The sequence below is a fragment of the Cornus florida genome, unplaced genomic scaffold (genome assembly GCF_030987335.1).
Source record: "Cornus florida cultivar Cherokee Brave unplaced genomic scaffold, ASM3098733v1 CherokeeBrave_3.0.0_Hap2_Chr11, whole genome shotgun sequence".
Classification (NCBI taxonomy): Eukaryota; Viridiplantae; Streptophyta; class Magnoliopsida; order Cornales; family Cornaceae; genus Cornus; species Cornus florida.
Genome location: NW_026775581.1, coordinates 122,830,375 through 122,858,106, shown reverse-complemented (window position 1 = coordinate 122,858,106; position 27,732 = coordinate 122,830,375). Strand labels below are relative to the sequence as shown.

General features: G+C 36.4%; 3 protein-coding genes across 3 annotated transcripts; 2 read left to right on the top strand and 1 right to left on the bottom strand.

The window, feature by feature from the left end:
- Window positions 1–303: 303 nt before the first annotated feature.
- On the top strand, window positions 304–7,389 carry LOC132282325 (GTP-binding protein At3g49725, chloroplastic). Its single transcript, XM_059783960.1, has 13 exons — window positions 304–884; window positions 1,453–1,517; window positions 1,625–1,687; window positions 1,824–1,913; window positions 2,013–2,116; window positions 3,539–3,607; window positions 5,050–5,194; window positions 5,289–5,344; window positions 5,561–5,611; window positions 5,747–5,801; window positions 5,888–5,944; window positions 6,406–6,525; window positions 6,611–7,389. Exons 1-13 carry the CDS (start codon window positions 431–433, stop codon window positions 7,112–7,114), a joined length of 1,833 nt encoding a protein of 610 aa, XP_059639943.1. The 5' UTR covers window positions 304–430; the 3' UTR covers window positions 7,115–7,389.
- Window positions 7,390–8,504: 1,115 nt separating this feature from the next.
- Window positions 8,505–11,256, bottom strand: LOC132286037 (pentatricopeptide repeat-containing protein At3g49710). Its single transcript, XM_059788294.1, has one exon. The coding sequence runs from the start codon at window positions 10,846–10,848 to the stop codon at window positions 8,689–8,691; it is 2,160 nt and encodes a 719-aa protein (XP_059644277.1). The 5' UTR covers window positions 10,849–11,256; the 3' UTR covers window positions 8,505–8,688.
- Window positions 11,257–18,409: 7,153 nt separating this feature from the next.
- On the top strand, window positions 18,410–20,443 carry LOC132284957 (1-aminocyclopropane-1-carboxylate synthase 3). The gene is made up of 4 exons (XM_059787102.1): window positions 18,410–18,556; window positions 18,646–18,777; window positions 18,875–19,035; window positions 19,151–20,443. The coding sequence occupies exons 1-4, from the start codon at window positions 18,410–18,412 to the stop codon at window positions 20,118–20,120; spliced, it is 1,410 nt and encodes a 469-aa protein (XP_059643085.1). The 3' UTR covers window positions 20,121–20,443.
- The last annotated feature ends 7,289 nt before the right edge of the window (window positions 20,444–27,732 follow it).

Here is a 27,732-nt window from a genome sequence, read left to right as displayed (position 1 = left end):
CTATTCTTTAGTTAGGGGTGGCAAATTACGATACGATTCGCCAACACGACACAATATAAATGGATTTGAATTGACCTTAAATGTGTTCGGGTTATATTTTTATTTTAAATATTTGAGTTAATTGTGACAATTTTTTTTATTATATATTATTTAATTAAATATTAAATGTTTAGTTTTTATAAAGAGATCGATTAACACGTTTATCCATTTAATAAATGAGATGAGTTAGTATTTGAAAGTTTTTGACAAAATTATTAATTAAATAAATTGAGTTTGAATTTACTATTATGACCGAACACGAATTGCCTTCTTATTCTTTAACCAAATTCTGCAGTGTTCTTATTCTTTGAAAAATCTACTACAAAACCAACGCAAACGAATAGCAGAGTACAGAGAGCGAGCAAAATCTGTACCGAACCATCTCTTTCAAATGTTCAGAACCATCTCTCAATTACACATACGAGCTCCTCTCAGGTGTCTCCCTAAAACCCTAACCCACTTCACCCAACCCTCCTTGTCTTCCTGCTCAAATCACGCGCCGATCAAGGTTTCCGTCGAACCATCACATTCGATCCCTCCAAAAGTTCTATCTCCCTCGATTTCAATTCTCTCTTCGCCATTCTCGCTTTCATCGCTGCGACAGAGACATCATGACGCACACGCCCATGAGTTCAACAGAGACCCCGAAAGCCATCCCAAGCTGTTCGTGGTCCAGCCGCGTCTGCGGCCCGACACCCTTTTGCGGACGAAGCTTGACGAAGCTCTAAACTTGGCCAATTCGCTCGAGGAACAGCGAGATGGCTACTTCGATACTGAGCTTTGCGACAAAGGGTTGCCCCCACATATTGTTGTTCAAAACCCTGCTGCCAAATCGCCTCGCGCAGGTAGGTCTCTGGATGTTCAGTTTGTTCGGTTATTTTGCTGTTCTGTTAAATTTCTGATTAGATTGGTTGGTTGAATTTGTTTTTCTGTTTTTGTTGTTTGCGTAATGATTTGTTAATCCAGAGAATTTAATTTGGGTACAATCTAATTTGTTGGTTTTGAGAGTGGTTTGATACTGGGGTTTATGACCTACTGTTTGTGTAGAATGGAAATTTATATGTTCGGATATATGGTTTTTTTATATCCATTTAGTTCTCAATCTGAAATTGGGATGTTAAAGTTGAAGGTTAGTTATGGCTTCACTTTTAGGGCGGTTTTGTTGCAATTTTAAAAAGCATAATATCAAAAGGAAATGGGGTTGGTTTGTACAAATTCTTGGAAAATGGAATGAAAAATAGTGATCATCAGGCCAGAAGAAGAACAATAAAAAATAATAATAATACAGAAACAAGAATCACGGTCACTCCCGAACTGGCCCGTCTTTTTTTCTTTCTTCTTTTTAATTTAGAATTATTTGATAATGTATCTTGGTCAATATATACTGACACATCTGTTTTATATAATTGGTAGACACATATTTTGGACCAGGGACCGTGGAAACAATTAAATGTCATCTAGATACCATAGAATCAGAGGCAAGGAGCTCTATCTAACCCTTATGATGGTGGATTTTATTTGGCTTTCCAGCATTTATATAATGTTTATTGGGGGAGATTTAGTGGAGACTATATTGTTTTAACAGGGCGGGTTGGATGCTGTATTTGTGAATGCAATTTTGACCAGGATTCAGCAACGGAATTTAGAGGCAAGTTGCACCCTTTCAATCCCTCTCCAGTTTGTTGGGAAGAAAAGACAAAGAAAGCTCTACTACTTCGTTTGTATCTTTCTTATAAAATCTGATCATTGCATCTTTTATTGTGTTTTCCCATATTAAATGGCAGCGGGCTTGGGAGAAACCTGTTTTGGACCGTGTGGGTCTCATAATAAAGATTTTTTATGCTCATGCCTATACAAAGGAAGCGAGGCTACAGGTATTGGCACCATTGCATTGCAATTTGTATGCATCAGTTAAACTTGAGTTGAGAAATGGTTCTGAATCTTTGGCCACTTCTCCTTTCCTTCAATTTTAGGCTCAGTTGGCAGCTCTGACGTATAAGATGAGTAGGCTTGTCCGTGTACGTAGTTCTGATGGAAGTTTTGCTTTTGGAGACGCTGAAGTTGTCAGTGCCCGAGGGTGAGTTTATTGCCTGAATTTTTAATAATGCTAAACTGTGAAGGCAGTGGATTTGCAAGAACATGGAAATCAGGGACAATTTTCCAGGGATTTTTCAGCTGATGCGTGTAAAGCATATACTCATCCATGAACTTCTTAGTCGATTTGGGGTGTGACATATTATTGAGCCTAGGTTTCTAGACGAAAAAAAAAAGAAAAAAATAAAGGCTCTTTGAGTAGAGATGCTTGAACAAGTAGTTCATATTTTAGTTACAGTTTGATGTCTATTATCTAATAAAAGACACTGCTTTAACACACACACACATATGCTCTTCATCTTTGCTTTATTTGCATAGACATGTACTTCCCGGATACATCTGCTTTGTGGAGCTTTCGGATTAAGTGAATTAAATCAAGCATGTTACAGTCACATGTTCATTCCCATAGTTGATAGTTGAATTACAGATCATATCAGATGAAGTTTATGATAGCTTGGTGCCTTCTAGATCCATGAACTCTATCTTCTGAATTTATCCCATTGCACTAGCAATATCGTTTAAGAGATAAGCATGAATTTTGTTATGCAGGAAGTAGACAAATTGTTTTGGGTCATGTTGGAGAAATGTGTGAGAGAGGTTTCACTTTCAAAAGTTGGTTGTTTTATGCAAAGTATGAGCTTAACTCCATATGCTGCGGGTCAAAAATTTTGTCTGATTTGCGGAAGTGACACTAGAAAGTTTGGGCATGTATAGTGTAATCGTGCCCAGATTTGAGTCTGTCAAATCTTGTCACAACATTACTAATTTGTGTAGGTCATTAGATCACCTCCATCCCGTCCCCCCTCCATCCCCTCTTTTATTTATTTTTTATTTTTATTAACTGAACCTGATTTATCTGTAATATCCTTTCCGATGAAGTTGACCAATTGCCCAATATCCGGTGCAGCTATGGCAAATTGTCATGATCCCTGCCTGCTCATCTCTGATCTGAAACTGGGTCCCAATCCACCATTTCTTTCTGTGTTTCCATGTTCGAAGTTGTATTACACTTGAACTTCGCTTTATGAAGGGTATTGTATTGTGTTTATCCTTTATATTTCTAATTGTATTTGATGGGAGCTATGGTAGCCACATGCTTCTATACCTCTTAAGAGATGAGCTTGGATATCCACATTCAGATAATCTGAGTATGCACTGTGTAAGGTTGAAATATGACGTGGACTGAAATAAATTTATGTAGTTGCATATACACACTTAACATCACATTCCATCTGTGTGTGTGTGTGTGTGTGTATGCCTATGACTGACTGACCATGTGTGCATGTGTGCATGTGGGTGTGGGTATGTAAATGTATTATGTGTCTATATGAGTATGCATGTGCTTTAGTTAATTAATTGTTACTTCATTTGAACCATATTTAACATGCGTGGCTATCACTTACAGGAGAGGAAGTGGGGGGCGTGGTTTTATTAGTGGTGCTGGTGAAACTGAACTTCAGCTGCAACGACGAAGGTTTTTTCCGACTCTCTAAATCAACAAAATAATTCAGCTTCCTGGATACTTTAGTGATCATTAGTTCTTTACTTGCAGAATGATTCTTTCCCTGTAAATGGTGTGAGTTTGTGAAACAAGAAAATAACTTTACTTTTTTCGTCATCTGCAATTTTTTGCAATTTTATGTATAGCAGCTATTCCCCTCTTCTGCGATTTTATGTATAGCAGTTATTCCCTTATTGAACTTCATTGCATATGTACTTTTTAGTATGGTTGGCGATAGATGGAATTACTTCTCATTAAACAATTATATACCAAATGTGTAGCAGCTCAAAAGCCTACCCATGCTTGATGAAGTTTCATTTCCATGTACCAGCGTTGATAAGATCTCTGGTCTATGTCAGCTTCTCGATTAAAAGCGTCAATGGGTCAAATCTTGATCTGAGTTTGATTGGGTTAAATCCAATTATGAAACAAATCATATCTGTCGTTTAAAATGCAAATCTGAATTCAGATGTCTGATATGTTTGTATAAATTTCAAAGCTCTGTAGATGTCTGATCAAAGGCATTAAACGTGATATGTATATACACGCTGGCCATTTTCTTATGATGATAATTTGATACCCTCTTAAGGTATTAATATATATTGATTTTAGAAAGAAATTCCACATACTTAACATCTCAATGAATTGAGATTGAATTATATATTTCAAATATAAAAACCCGTATATTTCTAGGTTTATATGGAGTTCAACCTGTTTACACTTTACATGCTTAATCAATGAATCACTATACATGTATTCTCGTATGACAAAAGTTGGTCAAAGGTTAAAAAGGTTTTTACTTGTCTTGGGCCATATCATTTTGCAACCTTTAAAATTTAATTGTGACAAATAATGTATACTATTTTATTTTGTACTAAAGTATGTTCTGTGACAGAGTGATCTTCCATTAAGACTTGCAGAAAAAATGATATTCCACAAGTATGTGCCTACGTGGCATACATGCTTGAATGCCTTTGAATATGTACTTTTTTTGTGATTGATTTGTGAAGCCATACAAGGAACTTATTTTGGGTAGCAGCAGATGGATTCCATGTTATTGTTAGGGACATTGATCTAATAGGTGGGTGTTTTGGATGAATTCAGGAGATTGTTAATGCTTTTACTCATGGCCCTTTTATATATGATAACTTGTTTGCCGTTGTAGCATTGTGTTCTCTACTTAGGGTTTTCGTTCCTGACTTGATGTTTTGATTTTGAGAGTTGAAAAATGTTCCTTCCTCCATTTGCTTGGCAGCGAATGTAAGCATTTTAGTTGTGTCACAGTGACAGTCCAACACTTAATACTGTTTCAGTAATTAGTATAAAATAAGCTACATGCGCATTGATCTATCTAGAAGTTGCAGTTTAACTTGCTTGCATTGCATATGATCGTTTTAACAACCCTGAAATTCCAGAATTGATGAACGAAAGAAACTGTTACTGTCTGAAATAAACGAGGTCCGTCGTACCCGGGCTTTGCAACGTGCTGCTCGCAAGAGGCATGGAGGCTCATATCATCAAGGCATGCCCACTGTTGCTGTTGTTGGGTACACAAATGCTGTAGGTGGTCTAAAGTTGGATAAAATGCTTTTTATTTGCAACCACGTGAATAGTCTGATTTGGATTCTTCTAACATACATGCATATTTTTACAGGGGAAATCTACGCTAGTCAGTGAGCTTTCAGCGAGTGATCTGTATAGTGATGATCGGTATATCAGAACAGTTACCCTATTTTGTTAGTAAAAATTTGGGACAACACTTAAATATGCTTAAATTTTGAGGGTTAACTTTTTAAACTCTCTCTCTCTCACACACTCACTCTGCCCCCCACCTATCACTCACCTTTTGATGGATTCTATTCCACCATTTATTTATTTATGTTCTGCCTAATTTTGCATCTCAGCCTGAAATTTCTGTTTATGCAGATTGTTTGCAACAGTTGATCCTAAAATAAGAAGTGTTATTCTTCCATCAGGGTAATACTAACAAGTTTTAGTTTTGCTTTGTAATGTTTACTGTTTAAAGGAATGACATCCCTTTTAATTGTATATTATCGTGATGATGATTGTCACTTCCTGGGCGGTCTGATGGTTTAAGTGCTTAATGTTCAGGAGGAAAGTGCTTCTTAGTGATACTGTGGGCTTTATATCAGATTTGCCTGTGCTGGTAACTAGAGCGTTTATGCTGCTCCTTTGTTCCTTCTGTACGTTGTCACTGTTTGATTCATCATCATTTATATTGAATATTTGTAGTTAGTGGAATCATTTCATGCAACCTTGGAAGAAGTGGTGGAAGCTGACCTCCTTGTGGTATGAATTTATTGTCCACCCTTCTTCTTGTCTTCATTCTTTAAGATCAAGTGAGGGAAAGGGGACACACACACACACACACATACGTGTAAAAAGAACAGTGTGCTAAGGGGGGCACACCACTGGCCCTTATGTGATTTCGCCCATACAACAGTACCAGTTTAGGCTTGTAAACAGAATTATTTGAAATAGATGCTTAGGTGACTTGGTAACTAGCTGTAAATATGGATACAATTATGGTTTTTCGTTGAAGCAATTTGTCTGTACAATTGATCTTAAAAATCAATTATCGGGTAGGATTAGAGGCACTTCAAAATGATTTTCTGCTATATTTTCCATTTATATGAGCTCTTCAAAAGGATATGATTTTCTGCAAAGGTCATCTTTAGAACATGTATGAGCTGGCAACCAGAAAGGGCTCATAGCAAGCAATGTGATAGATATTTTCATATCCTTTGCAGCATGTCCTGGACTCCAGTGCACCCAACCTTGACGAGCAACGGGATACCGTATTGCAAGTTCTCAAGGACATGAAAGTGTCAGAGGAGAAGATTCAGAATATGATTGAAGTTTGGAACAAGGTACTAATTCTGAATCAGCTCTCAGTATGTTCAAGAAGGAAAACAAATAAATTGCATGATCATCTTATTTTAAGACCTGAATTAGATTGATCTTCAAGAAGAGGAAATGGGAAGTGATAAAAATCTAGATGATGAAGAGGATGAACTCGGCAGTTTCTCAGGGAAAGAAGTTGATGATGTGGCATCTGAGCAATTGTCTGAAGAGGGCGCTGATGATTATTATGACGATATTGCGTCTGATGGGACCGTCGATGACCAACAGGGTGATTACTCTGATGGCTGGCTCTCATCAGTAGATGGGCAAGAAGCTATCAATGAGGACGGTCAATTTATGGGATGGGAAACTCCATGTGACCAACAAAGTGAGTTGTCTAATGACTGCAGGAAGATTGGAAAAGATTCCTGTTCTCAAGCTCAATCTGTTCCACATGTCAAAATATCTGCCATAATGGGAGTTGGCTTGCAAGAATTGCTGGAGCTCATTGATGCAAAGCTTCCTCTCGAGACCCACAATGTTGTGGAAAGGAGTATATTTGATAGCAAATGGAGGCCGCCTCGTACTGAAGATACTGGCATAGCAGTTGAATAGTAGCGGTCCATTTTATGAACGAAGTTGGTAGTACTTGTTTCATATGCTGCTACAAATGGATTTAAGGGGCTCTGGGCAAGTGACGAACAACTTCAGACAACTTCTCTTCCTTTGCTTCAGAGGAGAATGATTATCGATAGAACCTTAAAATTGTCTTGAAGTGAGATTTCTCACTTCTACTAGGTATTCTTCTATGTATTGGATCACACTAATCACTGAGATTCTGGATTTTCTTTCCTATAATCATTAGTGATATGCTTGTATTTTATGGATTATGGGCAATAGTTTTCGTGATGATAGTAGTGCTTATGCAGAAAATTAGATGTACAAAACAAAATCAAACTCTTGGTTCAAGACCCCACAGGAGCCATTTTCATAGGGCAATTGTCGCTGCTTTTATGGACCCAAACCTGTTTGATCTATTCATGACGAGTATGAGGCTTGGGTGAAACTAAGTAGAGGTCCATTTTCATTTTCATATTGCTCACGTAATTCGGACATCCATTTCAAATGTGGAAGAAACAAATTTTACAAATAAAAATAGCTTCTGAAATGGAGGGGGCTAAACAGGAACAAGAGGAATTCACCAAACTTCTCTGCAGCTGAGATGTTGTGTGCAACCGAGATGTTATATATATATATTTCAGTAATTAAATCTAACCTAGATTTTATAGGTTCCGAGCAACATCACATTCTGGCATTTTGTTAAATTGTTTCCTACAGACTGTCTAGTTTTATTTAATTGGATCCTGCGTACATTTAAATTGCAGCAGTTCCTAAATGTACCTTACTGATCAAGAACCTGTATTTTCAGCATTAAGTTGCTCAATTGGTGCAATTTGGGACTGGTATTTAAGGAGGCATGTTGTGCTGCAAGGACTTCCAGTTCCTTCCGTGTTTTGTCCTTTTTCTGTGAATACAGAAGAATAAGCTTGGCTTGGTTAGATAGAAATAGCCAGAAAAGAAATGAAATGATTTTTGTTTAGAACTTTAGAAGTTTGGTTAGCAGAGAAATTTTATTTTATTTTTTATTTTTCCCAAAAGAATTAATAACCAAATAATTCACATAAAATTTTCCTACAAAAAAATATTGGAAATTTTTGTTTTCTTTGAGATAGTTTTATGAACTTGGAATGATGATTTTTTTAAAACTTTTTTTTTCTTCCTAATCAAATACACAATGAAATTTTTTCAGAATTCTCATGCTAGAAGTTCTACAATTGTGTTGCATTTTGTGGAACAATACTAAAAAACGATTGGGTTTGAAAAAAGGAAAACTTTGTAGATATGTTGTTGACCAGTTGACGTAACTGTTAACTTCTTTGTAATTTGAATCCATTACTAAGTGGATTTATATTCCATTGTTTGTCAACCATAAATGGGTAAAATATGCAAGATCAAGAAAATTGATGTAAATATATTTTGTAGTTCAAGTGCTAACAATTGGCAAAAGTGAAGTAGGCAGATTTCTCAACAGAGTGTTTTCAGGAGTTGTGAATTCCACGGACTCAAGAGCCTTGACATGCTTCTTCTAATGATGGAAAAGAGTGAAAATTTAGGGACAGGTTGTATTTTCACCAGTAATCCCCGCAAGAACATTGCCCTTCCTTGAAGCAATGAAACCTGTGGGCATCCCTAACAGTAATCTCTCTCCCGGTAATTGCAGATATAAATTTGATTGCATTGTGACAATCCCCGCATATCCTAAGGTTCTTCACCACCAGTATCGGTTCCCCTTCCTTAGTCGAGATCAGCCCAAATGCAACCGCAAGCTTTTCACTGTGATGTCCTAATCTCAACTCCCTTTCTCCTTCTCTTGTCCCATCATCCCTGAGCAAAGCCCATCTCAAATCAGGCATATAGCCTGCTTGCTTCATCTTCTTTAACATCTCCTCCAAGAATTCATAAACCTCATTTATCAACGGGTGTGAACTATCCTCAGCCACAAACACATGTACCCTCTTATTCACCTCAATCCAACTGCAACCCGGTTTCTTCTTCACTCCTGCATCTCGCATAAGTTTTCTAACTGTTTGTACCTCATCCCATCTGCCAGCAGTGGAGTATATATTTGCAAGCATGACATATGGAGCAGCATTTGAAGGTTCCAGTTGAATACACTGGTTGGCTGCCTTCACAGCTAGCTCTATGTTTCCATGTTTTCTACAAGCAGCAAGCAACGTTGCCCAACTGATTGAGCCAGGATTATATGGCATTGTCTCAATCACCCTCTCGGCTTCACTCAGTTTGCCAGCTCTACCCAAAAGGTCAATCATGCATGAATAATGTTCTGCTTCTGGTTTGATCCCAAATTTCTCTTTCATCATATTGAAGTACTTCCGGCCTTCCTCAACTTTTCCAGTGTGTGCACACGCAGAAAGCACAGAGATGAAGGTTACATTAGTAGGTGGAATATCCCTTACAAGCATCTGCTCAAAAAGAAGCAGTGACTGCATTTCAATCCCATGTTGTGCATAAGCGGCAATCATTGAATTTAGAGAGACCGTGTTATGCTCTGGCATCCTATCAAATAACCGCCTTGCATCTTGAAGATTTCCACATTTCGAGTACATTGCAACCAGGGCATTATTCACTGAGATTCTGTTTGACGGAATATCACATTTGAGTGCCAAGGAGTGAATCTGCTTTCCCTGAGACGGGGATGTCAGATTGGAGCAAGCACTAATCACGCAAACAAAACTGCAATCATCGGGGCGGTGACCAGCACGTTGCATCCGTCTGAAACAATCTAGTGCCTCTTCAGAGAATTCTTCATTTTGAGAATACCCAGAAATCATTGTGTTCCAAAGAACCAAGTCCGGACCTGAAATTTCTTGAAATACTTTCCTACAATCCGACATACCACCTCGACATTTCGAATACAAATCAATCAAACCACTGCCAACATGGGGATTCTGATGGAATCCCGTTTTGATCAAATGAGCATGAAATTGATGCCCGCCACACAAATCCTCCAAGCACGTGAACGCAGTCAAAACACTAGCCAAAGTAAACATGTCAACATTCAACTCCCTACGAACCATTTCCTGATACAATGCCAGTGCTTTCTTTCCTTCCCGGTGTTGCCCATACACCACAATCATAGAATTCCAAGAAACCTCATCTCTAATCTCACCCAACCCGTAAAAAATCCGCTTGGCCTCTTCCAAATACCCATTCTTGCTATAATACGTTACGAGGGAATTATTCACCGAAACATAAGAATCATACCCACCCGAAATCGCCAACGAATGTAACTGACTCATCAAAACAATATCGTCACAGCAAGCAGTGATCGCAGCGGAAAAAGTGAACCCGTCCATTTCAAAACCTATCTCTCTCATCCCCATAAACAAACTAATTGCAGGCACAGTGTCGCCGCGGTCGGCGTAACCAGCGATGAGGGTGTTGTAGGAGACGAGGTCTGGTTGGGGAATTTGGTCGAACAGTTGGTGGGCAATGCGGGGCTGCGATTCTTTGGTATAGGCGGCGATGATGGCGTTGAAGGAAAAGACATTGGGGTTTATGGTGGCGTCAAAGGCCTTGCGGGCGGCGGTGAGACGGCCGCATTTGGAGTAGAGGAGGATGAAATGGTTGGAGAGGTAAGTAGAAGGTGCGATGAATGACTTGATGTAGAGTGCTTGGAGTGATTTGCCTGTTATGAGGTCTCTCTCTGCGATGCATGTTTTTAAAATTTGGCGGAAGCTTTGGAGTGTCCACGAAATTTGGTTCATCTAAAGCTATAGGAATTAACCGCCTATTTCTTGGACTATTTACATATGTTGTTATTATATTTTGGTCAATAAAATTATTGTCTAATTAAGTACATAGAATAATATATATATATAATTAAAACTATTAATAATGTTTTCTTTGTACTTAGATAAGGTGAATAGACATGAAAATATAAAGAGTTCATGGAAAGGGTAAATGATTGTTGAAAAATATGAATATTAGTATTTGTTTTATGAATTTGTGAAGTTAAAAAAAAAAAAAAAAGGTTTGAGTAAGAAATTCTTGTTATATTGGGTAATAGGTCGGGTGTTTGGCTTGACATTGTATTAAGAATTAAGTCTAATTCTGATACCAACTAAAATAAGTGAATACTTATCCGTTGCATATCCACCCATTTATACTCATTTCAATTCTTATTTGGATTCGATATGAGACACCTATAACATCTTACTTCTTTACACGAAAAATTACTTTTTCAAGTCACAATATAGCAACTCAATGTTACACCAAAACTATACAAGAACAAAAAGTAATTTCTCTGTCTCGAAAAAGTTTGAACGGAAGGCAAGCCAATTCTTTTTTTTTTTTTTTGGTTAAGTAAAGGCAGGCCTAGTTATGTCTCCTTTAGTTCAGAAACAAATGTAATTACGAATGAATTTGGTTTGGGCCTTAAAGTGGGCTTATTTGAGCCCAACTCGAACACAAAATTCTAGACTTGAACTGATCTTACCAGGAGCTCAGCCCAGACTGAACATGGTTGGGCTCATTTTAAGTCCAACTATATGGTCCAATTTGGAATTTACCATACAGCCCAATTATAGACCCCTATTTCTGGATGTTACAACTTGCCACTTAGGCTATCCTTGCATGCTAGAGTGGATAAAGATAAAGAAATCACATGAGCACACAGTGTAAGATTGGAAAATGTCCACATTTTCGGATTTAGGCTTCATTTGAAGCTTCGACTGATTGAGACATTGACCAAATATAATGACCAAATATAATGAAATGTTTCAAGGATTGGTGCTGATGAATTTTGCGTTACTATCAATTAAACACACACACACACACACAAAGTCAACCTATTTGAGTTAGCCACTAGTGTCATAAACATTTTTATATTCATGACTACTTTAATTCCGAAGGTCCGTTCAACCTTAAAATGTGGTACCAATGGTATACCATTTCTGAAAAATGTAAATTGGAAAGGAAAAAAAAGAAAAAGAAAAAGAAAAAGGAAAATATATGGAATTTAAAGTCCACCCTCCAAGCACTTGAGTCTGCGAAGGATTTTCTACCAGTCTCAAAACAATTTTTATAATTGAACACATTTTTTTTTTTTTTTTAATTTTAAAGAGAAAAATTTACTTTGTTTTATTTTTTCTTGGAAATATTTTAATAATTGGCAAAATTGTTTATTAAAATATGTGTTATTAGTTAAGGAAAGAAAAATCACAATCAAATGCTTTTTTTCCCTGTGGCGAAATGGTTATCTTTGAGGAATATATGAAATAGGAGAGTTTTTTGATTGATAAAATGACACAACATTGGATTGAGATGTGTTATTTGGTGACTCAGCATCGGCAGACATAATCCGGATAATGCTCTAGGAAGACTCTCAGGAGTGCAAGTACTTGTAGGGTGGACTTTAGGGTTTTTGAAGTTGTTGAAAAATATGAACAAACCCCCCCAGCATTCAAATCATTGAATTGTATGCCAACCCAAAAACAAAGAAAGATCAGTGTCAAGCTTTGCTGGAAGAGTCCCCATCCATGATCCATGGCTTGGTTGAAATTGAGTGATGTGGACTTCCATGCGTCTTATTAGAATACTGGGCTCATTGGTGAGATCCTTCAGTTTGACACTCCAAGGGCTAGGATTAGCTTGCTTGGGTCCTCAAGGTTGTGTCACATTGAACAGCTCGAAGCTCGTCGTTTAGTTTTCCATTAATATCTTGTAGAACTGGATTCCACTGAAGATTTTAATCGAGAATGTTTGTCAAGGAAAAATTTCATTAAAAATGTTGGTGAATATTTAGAACCTCTTCAGTGCTGAATAGGGTAATGTTGAAGGGTTAAAATTGTATCATCAGGTGTGATGAAAGTGGACCATTATAAATGGATCTCACCTAGTGGTTCAATTTCTACCCTAATAGAATCCAAAACCTTATCTAACATTGAAGAGGATCCTTACCTTAACCCAAAAAAGGGGTCGAAGTCCATCTGAGGGCCATGCTAATTTTGACTCTCTCTTTTGGTTGAATGTTCTGAGAAGCACCATTCTTAATTGTTTGCATGATAGTCTTTTGGTTCATGCTATAAAATTTATATTTTCTGAAAAATTTAATCACTTAAATAAGATAACTACTAAAAATCAGTAAACCCGAGTCTATCTTGACCTCCAACAAAATATTCTGAAAAATTAGACAGCTTTTTTATAGGATTGAAAAACGCGAAAATGAGAACTACTATACATTAAAATCAAAATCTCTACATTTCAAGTCAACCCTCTCCAAGACTTTTTCTTTTTAAGCATTTACAGGCTTACATTTAATGGTTAGAGATGTATTATGTTATCATTTGTTCAATTAATTTCTATGTTTTAATGAACAAAATGATGACAAATTAATTATGTTTCCAACAGTCCATTTTAAAAATAGTCTATTTCAAAAGAAGACTTTTATTGGTAAGTATCTCAAAAGAAGACTTGTATACAATTTCCGTATGAACCAATATTGCAAAGTTGGTATATGTAATTTTCGTTGACCTTCAAAGTGTTTGTCCACACACGGTACATTAATTCTGTATAGGGGATAGCAATTCGTGTTGTCGTATTCAATTAGGATCGATATGAATATGACACGATTATTAATCATGTCTAAGACTCTTGACACGAAAATAATATGATTAATTTGTTTAATAAATGGGTCAAGACTTGATTTTTTATATATATAAACACGACATATTTATTCTATACGTTTAAGTTACTTTTGACATGAATACGACACGTTTAGTTAGCTAGTTAATCCGTGTCGACATAATTACGATACGAACACAATTAGTCCAAACCCAAATTTCAATCCAAACCCTTTTATCTCGTATAGTATTCATGTAGTGTCAAATATTGACACAAAAAGATACATTTAAATCATTTTTAATATGAATACAACATGTTTATTCTACACGTTTAACTAAATAAGTCATTTTTGATATAAACACTACACGTTTAATTAGCGAGTCAATTCGTATCGACACGAATATAATCCAAATCCAAATCCAAACCTTCTTATCCCATACCGTATTAATGTGTTGTCAAATATTGTCACCCTAAGTAAAATTAAGTTTTAGGATGAGGAAGAGAGGGAACAAAAAAGCCAAAATCTAGTGAGAGAAATGACAATGCAAGAGTGGGGCCTACAATATTGAAGAGAGGGAGCAAATGGTCAATGTCTTTGTCTCCAGAGAAGAGTGTGAGGAATGGACTAACGTGAGCGTCATGTTAGTTGTCACCACGGAAACGGTCTCAAATGGTCCCTGAGCCTACACACAAATGTTTGAATAGGGGAGGAGTGATGGGGCATTTAAACAAGGGTTCCACATGCCCTAATCACCCACAATACAAACCACGTGTCCCCCTTCACCTTCAATCATTCCACTTCTCATCTATTTCTAAATTTAAACATCATCTCCATTAATTTAAGGACGTCTAACACAACCTCAAACTACTGTAATTCAGAGTCATATACATATACATTCCACTTCTCATCTATTTCTAAATTTAAACAACATCTCCATTAATTTAAGGACGTCTAACACAACCTCAAACTACTGTAATTCAGAGTCATATACATATACATACATATATATATATATATGTGTGTGTGTGTGTGTGTGTGGTAAACAAAGTAATATGCCAAAATGTCATGTACATGTACTGTAAGATATATATCAACACAGTTAGTCTAGCCATTTGAGAGACGATGTCGGTTGAATGGTTGGATACAACAACGACATTCTAATAATACAAGGGTCCATCTCTTACACAAATAGCGATTTGGGTTAAAACTTGTTTGATTGATTTAAGTTTTCGGTCGGTACCCCTACATTTGGAAAAACTTTTGGTCGGGTACCCCTACATTTGGAAATTTTCTTCTCTATACAATCACTATCTTTGGTGTTATGCGTCATATCAACCCTTAACTAGGGATTTTGAAGACAAGGTTGGATGTTAGATTAGAAATATTCTATTTATAATCTTTACGAAATACAATATGAGAGACGATGTTCGACTCAATACTAATGTTTTCTTATTTAAAAAGTGAAATACATTTATTGAAAAGAAAAAATTATCGTTTTTCGTTTTCTCATGAAATGACGTATACTACATGTATCTTTATTTGTGTGTTTCATCTTTAAGGAGGGGTTATGTTAATTATGTGTTCTTCCAATTCTATCCATGCCGCCATGGGACCTTCTAATTAATTAATTAAGAACAAATTACACAAATCACCTTCGAGGTTTCTATATTGTGCATGTAAAGAGAAGTTATAGCAATATTATAGAAATGTCCATATTGACCGTTTGACCACAAAAAATCAATATAAATTTACACTTCTGACCTTAAAATTAAAGTATTTATTTTTAATGAAAAAATAAAAGATATTGTATATTGAAAAGTTTCATTTTTGCCCCTGGGTACACCCCATCGCTTCCTTACCACGTCATTCCTTTTACATCAACGTTTCCGAGGAGACGAAGAAGTTGGGACGACGCTGAACTAAGTTACTGAAAAATCATCCATGTTCCGGTACGATTCGCCCTTTGTTCAGGTGGGTCTTATCGGATTGGTGTGTTTCTGTTGCCCTGGCATGTTCAATGCCCCTATCGGGTATAGGCGGTGGTGGGCAAGTTGACCACACAGCGGTAAACAACGACAACACCGCCGAGCAAAAGGACTCTCGAAACGGCGGTAGAACTGAATCGCCATAGATGACTCGCGGCGACTGCGGCTGTAGATGAATTGCTGTAGTGCACAGCGAGACGGATCCGACTTTGGCAACAGCAGCTTGTGCACGTTGAAGTGGATATGGGTTGGCTGTAACGGCGATGGGCTGGTTGCGGCTTCGGCTATGAGCTCGAGGATGATGGCGGCGGTGAACTCAGCTTTGATAGGCTCGGCCTTAGAGGACGTCGGCTGTGATGGAGGCGGCAGCGAGCTCAGATGGGATGAGCTTGGCTATGGCGGATGTCGGCTGTGATGGAGGCGGCGGCGAGCTCGGATGCAGTGAGCGAGGTTGAGCTCGGACGGTGGAGGGCTATGTGGTGATGGCGGTGATGGACCGGTGAGCATGGAATAGAGGATTCGGCTGTGATGGAGTCTTAGGGGCAAAACCGTAACTTTAACAATACACAAATTTTTTTTACATTTTTTCATTAAACAAATAGTTTAACTCCAAGGACAAAAATGTAAATTTATCAATCCACTAACCACAAATAGTTAATTTGGGCATTTCTGTTATATTGTGGCCATCTTCTATCTACATGTACAAGTTAAAAACTTGAGGGGTCCTTTGTGTAATTTGCCCATTAATTAAATCACTGAAATAAAAAAGTTGTACTCATTATGTTTCACTGAGGTGAAATTGTCAAATGTTTGATTTTGTTAATCTAGGGTTTGGATGTGATTAAAGGAACTTTAGGACTTTTTGCTTTAATTCTAGGTTTGAGGCTACTTCATAGTAGCTTCTCCAAGTAGGCCCAGGGGCATAGTGGTATTAGCAGAAATGCGAGAGATAAGTCATTAAGTTCTCGTTTTCAAATCGCACTCCTAACTTGAATGAAGCGTGTGTTGTAGGATCGATATAGATGCTCCAAAAAATAAAAATAAAAATAAAAATAATAGTAGCTTCTCCAAGTTATTGATTGTTTACATTATAGTTTTTTTATTTTTTATTTTGGTTCTTTGCTCAACTAATCCTCAGAATCATCAACTTAAAGCAATGCTCAACAAAGCTATGGCATCATGAGCTGTCCATACTTTTGAAGGATCAAACGCTTATTACAAAAGATATGCCAAATTCCAAAGGAAAAAAAAAAGCCCTCCAAATCTGCTAGCGCTTTGTTTGTCACCACCATCACCTACCATATACTATTTTAATAGAGATCAACTATCTCTATGAATCACTTTTATGACCTTAAAAAATGGCTTTTTTTAATGCCTTTTATTAAGTTCCAAAGTATTTTTTACTTTTAACCGCACTTGCCTTGGTCAGACTAAGACAATTAGAAATCAGGTGGCCAAAAACTAAGTGCCGACTATTGGTTCGCGATCAAGTCGTTGTAAACAATAATTAGTTACATCGGCGTTTTAAATTTTCCCCATTTGGTAGCGTCTCATAATTAACTAATTATGCTTCATATTTTCTCCATATTTATTGCCGAAGAATGATTTTGATGTGGACTATTTAACTATATATTTCCACTTCCATTTGGTGGTCTTTGCATAATTGCCACAAAAATATCACTATGAAGTAGCTCGTAATCACATTTAACACACACACATATATATTTTATATACTAACACTTAAACAAATATATACCATCTGAAGTCAAATTTATGTTTTACGGCTAACTAGGTGTAGCGCATTGTGTGTATAAAATAAAAAAATTTACGCCGCGGAATTACTTCTTGTAAGTATTCTTCTCAGAGGTTGACCGGGAAGAAGTAGTTGGTGTGTTTGCATCATGAAACAAAGATTAATTAAGGAGATTAGAACTAAGTAGAGAGAGAGAGAGAGAGAATGGCCGACATGATGGGCCTAGCAGCTGGGGAAATTTTGGACCAAGGCATGGTGAACGGTCGAAGTTGCATGGGCTTTGGAGGGTCACTGAACTAGCCATTGTCTGCCGAGATTTGCTGTCGGCATTTTCAACGAACTACCCACTTACCACTCCTCTTAATTGAATACCCCATTTTTGTTTCTTCTTGTGTCTTATTAGCTTTATCTATGTTTCCGACCTATGACACTTGCTGTTATAACGAATTACCTCACGCGCTCTCTACAGCGGCTATGGGGTTAGAGAAAATTACTAATAAGTCTTTCAATGGTGAATAGATGTAAGAATGTGAGAGAATATATTTATAGAAAATTTTATTTATTTTTGAATGATGGTGGCGTTGAGCCTAACTGTTAGTGTATCAATGGAAGTATACTCCATCAGACCAAACAAATTCAATTTATAGAACCGGAAGTGTAGAAAGCGCGTGGGATAGAATTGTGATTGTATATCTGATAAAGAGTTTCTGTTTGGTCAAAAGTATGCGGGGCTCATGCCGACGTGGCATTCCTTGAGTGCTAGTATTCTCTTATATATATATATAGCAAGCAACGTAGCCCTGCACCTCACTACCACCAACTCTTCTCTCCTCTTTACAAACACTTCAACTTTCTCTCTCTAGAATTCTATTCATTACTACTGGGTTTCTTCTCGTTTGTTCACTACTTTTCATTCTTTCAAATATTGTTCTAGCTTTTTCCATCTCCATCAGTTAGAGACCAAAATGAAGCTACTCTCTAAGAAAGCCACGTGCAACTCACATGGGCAAGACTCTTCATACTTCCTAGGATGGCAGGAGTACGAGAAGAACCCATACCATGAGGTTCAGAATCCCACTGGAATCATTCAAATGGGTCTTGCAGAAAATCAGGTTAGCTATATATAATATATATATATAACACCAATATAAATAATCTTAGAAGAATATATGTAAGCTCATTTTCGATCACATTCTTGCAGCTCTCCTTTGATCTTCTCGAGTCATGGCTGAAGAATAACCCGGACGCGGCCGGGTTCAAGAAAGATGGAGAATCCATATTCAGAGAGCTTGCTCTCTTCCAAGATTATCATGGCCTTCCCGCTTTCAAGAAGGTAAGCATTGTTACCGTAATAATTGTCCCATACGACTTCTATCATTTTTCATATTTAAATATCTAAGTGAGTTTGTACATATATTTATTATGTGCAGGCAATGGTAGAATTTATGGCAGAAATTAGAGGAAACAAAGTAAGCTTTGATACAAAAAATCTGGTACTCACTGCTGGTGCAACTTCGGCCAATGAGACCCTTATGTTTTGTTTGGCTGAACCCGGCGAAGCTTTTCTTCTTCCCACTCCATACTATCCAGGGTACGTACGTATATATCTATTTTGTTAGTATTTACATTTCTTTCATCTTACTACAAAATTAATTATTGTCACGCGGTCAAGTACTTCTTAACCAACAATTATAATTATTTTTTAGGTTCGACAGAGATCTCAAGTGGCGAACCGGGGCTGAAATTGTACCGATTCAGTGTACTAGTTCAAATGGCTTTAAAATCACTGAATCGGCTCTCGAAGAAGCTTATCTACAAGCACAAAAACGCAACCTCAAAGTCAAGGGTGTGTTGGTCACCAATCCTTCGAATCCTTTGGGCACTACAATGACCAGACATGAGCTTGACCTGCTTGTCACCTTCATCACTGCAAAAAACATTCATTTAATAAGTGACGAAATATATTCCGGGACTGTTTTTAGCTCGCCCGGCTTCGTTAGCATCATGGAGGTTCTGATAGACAGAAACTGCATGAATACCGAAGTTTGGAACCGAGTTCACATTGTCTACAGTCTTTCCAAAGATCTCGGGCTTCCCGGTTTTCGAGTTGGTGCAATTTATTCCAACGATGACATGGTTGTGTCTGCCGCCACAAAGATGTCCAGCTTCGGATTGGTTTCTTCTCAAACTCAGTATCTTCTCTCTGCAATTCTGTCCGATAAGAAATTCACGGCGAATTACATTTCCAAGAATCAAAAGAGGCTTAAAGAACGACACTCAATGCTCGTCTCCGGCCTCAAAAATGCCGGTATCAGCTGCCTCAAGAGCAATGCTGGCTTGTTTAGCTGGGTAGATATGAGACATCTCTTGAGCTCCAACACTTTTGAAGCAGAAATAGAGCTTTGGAAGAAAATTGTGTACAATGTTGGCCTCAACATCTCTCCTGGTTCATCATGTCATTGCACTGAACCGGGTTGGTTTCGTGTCTGCTTCGCTAACATGTCAGCAGACACACTAAACCTCGCGATGCAGAGGATTAAATCCTTCGTCAACTCCACCACCACCACCAACAACAACCGCAGTCATCACAGACGAAGCAAAACCTCAATTAGAAAGTCACTCACCAAGTGGGTTTTTCGGCTATCCTTCGACGACCGCGAGCCCGAGGAACGATAGTCCGGTGTCAATATATATGTTCCGACGAACAAAAGTTCGGTGTCCATCATGAACATAATATTGTCCGTTCATATTTTTTACTCAAATTTTCACTGTTGAGTTCTTTTTGTTTTGATCATTTATTATTGTAATTTGTAGAAAAAGCGCCACTCGGTCCATGTGGATTCGAAGTGATGACTTCATCTTCATTTGTACAAGTTGCAGTTCCTCCATTAAAACACCTTGAATTGTTATAATTTTTATTTCATTTTTTTTTTTCTTTCTCTATATCACTTAAAATTGACACGTGTTCCCTATAAACTTAAATCCAGTTTTATTAATTAATTGCATATGCTATATATCCTACACATGTAATAAATGAAATATTGATCATCTAGTACTATATATATATATATATATATATATATATGTTGCTTGTATTAATGGTATGAGGTGTAGTGGCAACGGCGGGATTATCGGCTAGAGACGTGACACACATTGCCGGCGTTGGCCGGTTTCATATAAATTGTTTTTGTCAACGAAATAACCGACTTTTATGTTTGGGGAGAGTGTCTGAGAGGTTGTTTAAGCCGTATAAGGAGGAGACTCTCTTAATTGTGTGGTTCAGACTCAAAAAGAGTAGTTCTGTGTATAATGTGATTGTTATTTAGTATATTGATTTCAAGTTGGATTCCTTTACTGGGGTACTCTACAAGATGCCACTAGACAAAACCCTAACTTCGAATCTTTTCTTTGGACTAAAAGCTAAAATTTCAGAAAAAGTTAAAAAAAACTCATTAGAAGTGCTTTTAAAAAACGTCACTAACTACGTATCAGGTGGAGTTGCTTGCAAGTAATTTTAATGCTAGCTCAAAGTCTTTTCACTTTATAGTGTTTAAAATAAGTGCGTTTAGTCTATAAAGTTCTACGCGGTTTATTTAATTTCCAAATGTCAATTGACTCAATTTTACGGGATTGGTCCGGAATGTGAGTTGGTACTACTCAATTCTTAAAGAACAAAGTAGAGCCAAAAAGTGAGATTTGATTAATAGGTTTCAAGCTATTTTTGCAAAGCTAAACATGTGCATGGTTACATTAAAGTCGTGTGTTCATACTTGATTAGTTATTTTTAAACCAACACATAATTTAATAACAATCCACTGACAATTTATTTAATAAATAAAAATATGTAACTTGAGTCTTGAGTTTACTAAGGGTCTGTTTGGGCTCTTCTTGAAGTCGGGTCAACTAAAGAAAAACTTGGAAAATGAGAGGATTATTAATCGATCTCCTTGTAGTCTCGGTGTTTATTTATTTGTTTTTTTTTTAAAGTAAGTACTCAAACATATTTCTTAGGTTGATGTTTGAACTCCTCTCTTTCATTGTAGTCTCGTGGGTAAGCTGCAAAAGGTGAAATCAATATTAATAATTTTATTTTTCTTATTGGAAGGTAAATGAAAATTACTTAGATTTTACACATTGTTATTTATATGAATTTCATTTTTCCAAATGAATCCACCCAAATGGAATAATGAAACATTTGACTGTGAAACAACCCTCAACTTCACATTTTAGTGGAAGGGTGTGCGTAGATTAAAGAAGGGCGGTGAAGTTAGCATTTTCCTTCATGAATATTTGTATATATATATGTGTGTCTGTGTGTAAATTATATGGACATAGGGCAGCAAGAAAAATCTCATTTTGATGCCAAACGTATCATCCAATAAGAACCTTATCTTGACCACGTTGATGCATTTAATTCACACAACACCATGGACACCTTCGAAATCGTATGGCTTGACACTGAGCAAAACTCGGTTCAAGTTGGACGAGCAGTTGATGGATTACGTGTTATATATGCTGCAAATGAAGCCAGTAGAGCCAGCTCAAAAAAGGAGCTCAGGCTTGACCCAACTTAAGCTTGTAGGAAGATTATTTTAGTTCATTCATGAATTTATATGAGCCTATACAAATTTACGAATGTGGGTTCGATCATGAGCTTAATACGTTTTTAAAAGTTTTATAAATATATGAGTTTACGCGAGTTAAGTATTCACGATTCTAAATGAGTCGAACCTAAAAATGCATAAGAGATTCGTTTACTAAACGAGCTAAAAATTTAAAAGTGTGTTCAGCTCATTTACTTAATGAATAATTTAAACTAAGCTCATTTATTTAATGAATGATTTAAATTAAATTCTAAAAGAATTGATGCTCATTTGTGGTCTTGTTACAAATGAAGTGTGATGATATTTGGACTGAAGAAAGGGTGGGTCCATCCATGCATTCAAAGGACTCAGAAGGCCGCCTCCCCACTTGGACCGAGTAAGTTACTGCAGGAACAGCGGAGGATAACTACAAAAAATATCCAGTGAAATTTGAATCCCAAATCTTAAACTTGCTAAGCTCCAAAGTCTAGCGAGTAAACCGCTGGACATATCCAAAGTGGATATTAACCTTTCATCTTAACCCCTCTTAAAAGACCAAAAAGAGTGTTGTGTTTGTATTAGTGTATATATATATTCCGTGTATACAATATATTTAGTATAATATATTAATATATATAGGTGTATGTGTTTTAAGTTTTCTTTTTTGTTGGATTAATTAATACGCGTTCTGCATGATATGCGGCTAATAGAATTTCGAAATGATGAATCATGATCCTTGCATGTGAGGAGGTGTTTGGTAGCTCGATTAGAAGAATAAAAGATTATCCAACAAAATTGAATTAAAAACTTAATTGAGAATTTTGGTCGATTTTCCATGTTCGATCTTGTTGACTCTATGCATGTGCCTCACGTGGCTTTTATGACGTACGTATTGGTAGCTACTCTTCTAGTTGAACCTCTCTCATATTCTTCTCGGTATGCACACACTTAATTTCCATGTTCAAATGAGCTCTTCGAGGAGAGCCAAACAGCCTCTCCAATCACAGACCAAATCATTTCATTGAAAATACTATTAATTAAACATACATTATCTAGCTACCTTATGATTGTATGATTATGACACTTGGAATTAACCAACTCCTTCAGGTTTATGATCATGGATATTCACGACCCAATATGATGTACATATATATCCTTTTTACACCATTTCCAACTAGTTGTAAAATACTAAATATTTAAGCTCGTAAATGCTCTTTGACATATGGACAGTGCTCTCTCTCTCTCCCTCTCTCTCTCTCTCTATATATATATATATTCGTTAAATCAAATTATATATAGAAGTCGACAGTGCTATAAATATATCATTGGACAAAGTTTGTGAGATCCACCTCCCACTATATTGTGAGGCCTACAAGACTTCTTGTCTCTTGGTCGGCCGGAATATATAACATTTTCCTTGATTGCATGAGTTTTATATATATGAGTGGTAAAATGACAGTTTTGACTCCTTTGAACTTAAAGGCTATGTAACCCCGAAAACTAAATTGTTTATACTAAAAAAATTGCAAGACCATAGTAAAATTTTATTTTATTTTATTTTTCTTTATCCAAACTCTCTTCTGTACATCTCACACGTTATACATAAATATACTCCTTTTATTTACCCCAAAAAAACCCCAAAAATAAGACTTCTAATGCATCAAAATCAACTTATTGATAAATTCTTTTTCTGTAAAAATTAATTAACTAGTAAGCAAAAATATGAAAATAAAAGCTTCCAGATAGTAACCATTCAAATTCAATCATCAAATTTTTAAGCACCACTCATCTTGATACGTCCAAAAACAATCATAAAGTACGTTATTCACGATATACATACATACAGACACACACACACACACATATATATAAATGAATGAGCAGGTATTAATTAATTGGTGCTGTCATCCTAACAGTAACCTTAAAAATACCACCACTTAAAAGACGACAGCTCTAAATATATCCAAACAACATATATTGTTATCTATCCAAAGTAAAAAACCAAATCCTAGAATCATCCAGATTTAGCTAAGCTAATTGTCATCCAAGCAGAGTACAACCAAGCAACAGTGCGTGAGTGCAACTAACATCGAACAACAGTAAGCACAAGGGCATTATTGTCCCGATATGCAAGAATCCTAAGGAACTAGCTAGGATTTAAGACAAAAAAATAATCTTTGATATTTGATACCATAATCCTCTGACTTGGACATTTTCTCCAACTCCCTTGAATTATTTAACAAGGAAGTTTTTTTGTCCGTCCACTTTTAGTAAGGGCAAATTGGTCAATCTGTACCCTTGTCACCCTACAATACTGGTCTCACATGTAAAGACTTGCACCATCCTCACCATACGTTCCACAATCTTATTATAACACATATGTGATTGTCAATTATAATTAATCAAAAAGAAAAATGAATGGAAGTCAGGTGAACCCATTTCATTTTTGAATGGCATTATTTCTTTTAATTTTTTATTGATCATGATATACCCACATATGTGATGAAAATAGTGTACATCTTCATTGATAGAATCTGGATAGTATACCTTAAATATAATGAGTGATGTAATCATAATTTATTTCATATACAAATCATGCCCACGTGCATTTAAAATTTTGGACGGTACATTAATTGGTAACAAGTTTTGGAAACTCTATTCTTCAATGCAATAAACTAAAGAGTAATGCTAGTAAGAGCTCATACTCTTTTCATAAGAGGGTAGAGTTAGCATTACTCGAAACTAAAAAGCAAAAGAGTAAAGCTATAATTTGTCGATCCTTTTGCTCTTTAATATGAATTTTTGTTGAATAATATTCATAAATGTGGCTTAGCGATATCTGGCACTTACTTTCCAAATGGAGGTCAAGAGCTCAAGCTTCCATGGAGGTATGTGTGTGTGAGTATCAACTATGACCAACGGCCAGTAGCCTAGCGGTATCAGCCTCTTACCTTTCAAAAGGAGGTCAGAGGTTTAAGTCTTAAAAGAGACAAGTGTGTGTAAGTATCAACTAAAAAAAAAAAAAAAGTATCAACTATGAAAAAATAAATAAATAAATAAATTATGTTTCAAAAGATTAGATGCAATCCTTTATTATATAACCAAGAAAAAGAAAAAAAAAACCTAAAACAATTGTGAGGATGTGCACCTCATCATAACATTTTTTCAAAAAAAAAAAAAAATTGTTAGTGATCACCGTCGTCTAAGACAAGTATCATAGATAATTGTTCACCTTAGTTTTCGGGATTTGGAGGGTTTCCATGCACCAAACAACGTCAGTTTGGTGCAAAGTACAGAGACAAATACAGGCCTCATATTAAACTATGCGCAACTCGCTTTGTACTTCGTATTATACACCAAATCAGTGTAATTTTGGTGCACAATACTTGGCATAATAAAAAAGTATACAATGTACTCGGTGCACCATGCACATCGTAACCACTTATATGGGCACGCGTTATATACGCCACACATATACAACGCGAACAATTACAACGTGACGAGAACACCGAGCGCATTGTATACTTTCTCATGCAAAACACCCCTTCTAGAAACGATGGGAATGGTGGTCGTAACTATAGAATGATGCGGGCCATCGTATGCTCCCCATTGTGGACAGCTTAAAAGGAACAGTTAGCAAGGAACATTTAGGACCGTCCTTTACGTCTCTCTTGTGAAAATATTAATTTGTTATGGATTTTAGAAATTGCTGATTTTGCTGATGTACATAAGATTACAAATTCTTTAAAATATTATCATAAGTTCAATTATCAGTATAATTTCTTTCTTAACCTTCCCAAAAATATATATAAATATATATGTGATCGGTATAATTTTACTCACATGCGCTAATTTTACTCACATGCGCTGTGATGATATGATACACAAAAATGATAGATGAATTTTTTCCATTAATAAAATAAAAAATATTACAGTTCCACGTTAATCAACAAAGAAACAAATGAAAAAATGTTTAAAAGAATTTATTCAAGGAACACGAAGTTTCCTTGCATTAACCTTTTTATGTGTGCAGCAACTTAACTAGTCTTTAGGTAGAAAAAAAACAGGGCAAGTCACTTCAGTACTAAAGTAAACTTTAGGGTCAAACAAACAGCTAATTCATTTGGCTTTGAGTGTAGACATGGAGGACAATTGCAGACATGAACTGCATCGATTCACAGAGTTGTTCCTTGACAAACTTTAGACACCAACATCGCAAATTAAGCAGAAACAAACACTTTACATTCACAAGGTTACATATATGATCGATATTATCCTCCATAGTTGGAAACAATGAAAAGAAAGAAGAGAAAACATTATCATTGCTCAACGTATACGCTCTATTTTACATTTATTAGTTCCAACTTTTACCATAACAACAAAAATCCAAGACCGACATATATGCATTATTTGAACTATTATTAACAGAGTCATGATATGAAGTCCAACAGTCAAAGTCCAAGACTGACATATATGCATTATTTGAACTATTATTAACAGAGTCATGAAGTCCAACACTCGGATAACTCCGACTTTAACCCTACTCTCACAAGTAGTGGGAGTGTCGGACTATATATTATTTTCCTTATATCGTGGTCTAATTAATGATCAAATGAAAAATTCCAACGCGGTATGCGAGTGTACAAATAATATTGATGTAGGAAGGTGAAGGCAGGACGTGACCAGTAAGATTACAAGGTATGGGCGGGGTGGTGTCATGTGGGATTCACATGAGTGGCTTCGCTGAGAGCACATGGGCTAGGGAACATAGAACACCTGCACAATCTTATTGAAACCGCGTGAAGGGGTTGGGGTATTAGGGTTTTTTCCTCGTGCTTCATTGAAGGAGCAACCTGGTATGACCATTCATTGATGATGCCCATTTGCTCTTTTTCATTAGGACAGGGATGGGCCTATTGAACATGGCACCATTTGTCTCCCATTAAATACCCTGACCCACACATGACGCATTTCTTTAGACAATATTGGTCATATATGTATATAAAAAGGACGTGCACATATATATATAGAGAGAGAGAGACGCGCACACACACAGGCGCGCACATTTGCAAAGGTGATACACTGTTTTCAATTAGGTATACTATTTTTATTACTAGCAATTTTGTATTATTAACACGTGTGTGTGTGTAATTTTATTCTGATAATTTTTAGCTACCATATACATATTTTAATCAAAAAAATCATGGGTTAAATTAGAAATAGAATTATCAAATTTATTTGTTGATGTCTTAGTTAATAGAGATAAGTTGCAAAATATCAATTATTGTTTGATTTCGTAAATATACAGCGCCATGAAGAAGGAACCTATTAAATTGGTTTGTCTTCTTGCTTACTTTCCAATCTTCAGTGGCAACAAAACGTGCCATTTTTCACAGAATGTAGAACATCATTGAATATTGTGTTTCCTCTGCTTACTGATTTTATATGTCTGACATTGTAATTTTGGAAAAACAATCTATGCCAAATCACAGTATTGATGACCATGGCGTCTCTATATCTCTCTCTCTGTGTCCAAAGATGTCAATTTTATGATAAATGTGTGGTCTCCAGATTGCAGTAATGGGACAAAGATCCAAAAACGAACGATAAGGGCTAACATATGTTGTGGTTATTTATATCAAAATCAAGGGTATATATTCCATATTAATTATTTGAATTCTAAGTTGATAAAGATTGTTTTTTTA

Bases quoted from the DNA above. Each gene is read 5' to 3' on its own strand.
- LOC132282325 (XM_059783960.1), top strand. From the start codon at position 431: ATGTTCAGAACCATCTCTCAATTACACATACGAGCTCCTCTCAGGTGT. The intron at 2,117-3,538 runs GTGAGTTTATTG...TATCACTTACAG, and splicing joins GAAGTTGTCAGTGCCCGAGG to GAGAGGAAGTGGGGGGCGTG. The intron at 6,526-6,610 runs GTACTAATTCTG...GACCTGAATTAG, and splicing joins TGATTGAAGTTTGGAACAAG to ATTGATCTTCAAGAAGAGGA.
- LOC132286037 (XM_059788294.1), bottom strand. From the start codon at position 10,848: ATGAACCAAATTTCGTGGACACTCCAAAGCTTCCGCCAAATTTTAAAA.
- LOC132284957 (XM_059787102.1), top strand. From the start codon at position 18,410: ATGAAGCTACTCTCTAAGAAAGCCACGTGCAACTCACATGGGCAAGAC. The intron at 18,557-18,645 runs GTTAGCTATATA...ACATTCTTGCAG, and splicing joins TGGGTCTTGCAGAAAATCAG to CTCTCCTTTGATCTTCTCGA. The intron at 18,778-18,874 runs GTAAGCATTGTT...TATTATGTGCAG, and splicing joins GCCTTCCCGCTTTCAAGAAG to GCAATGGTAGAATTTATGGC.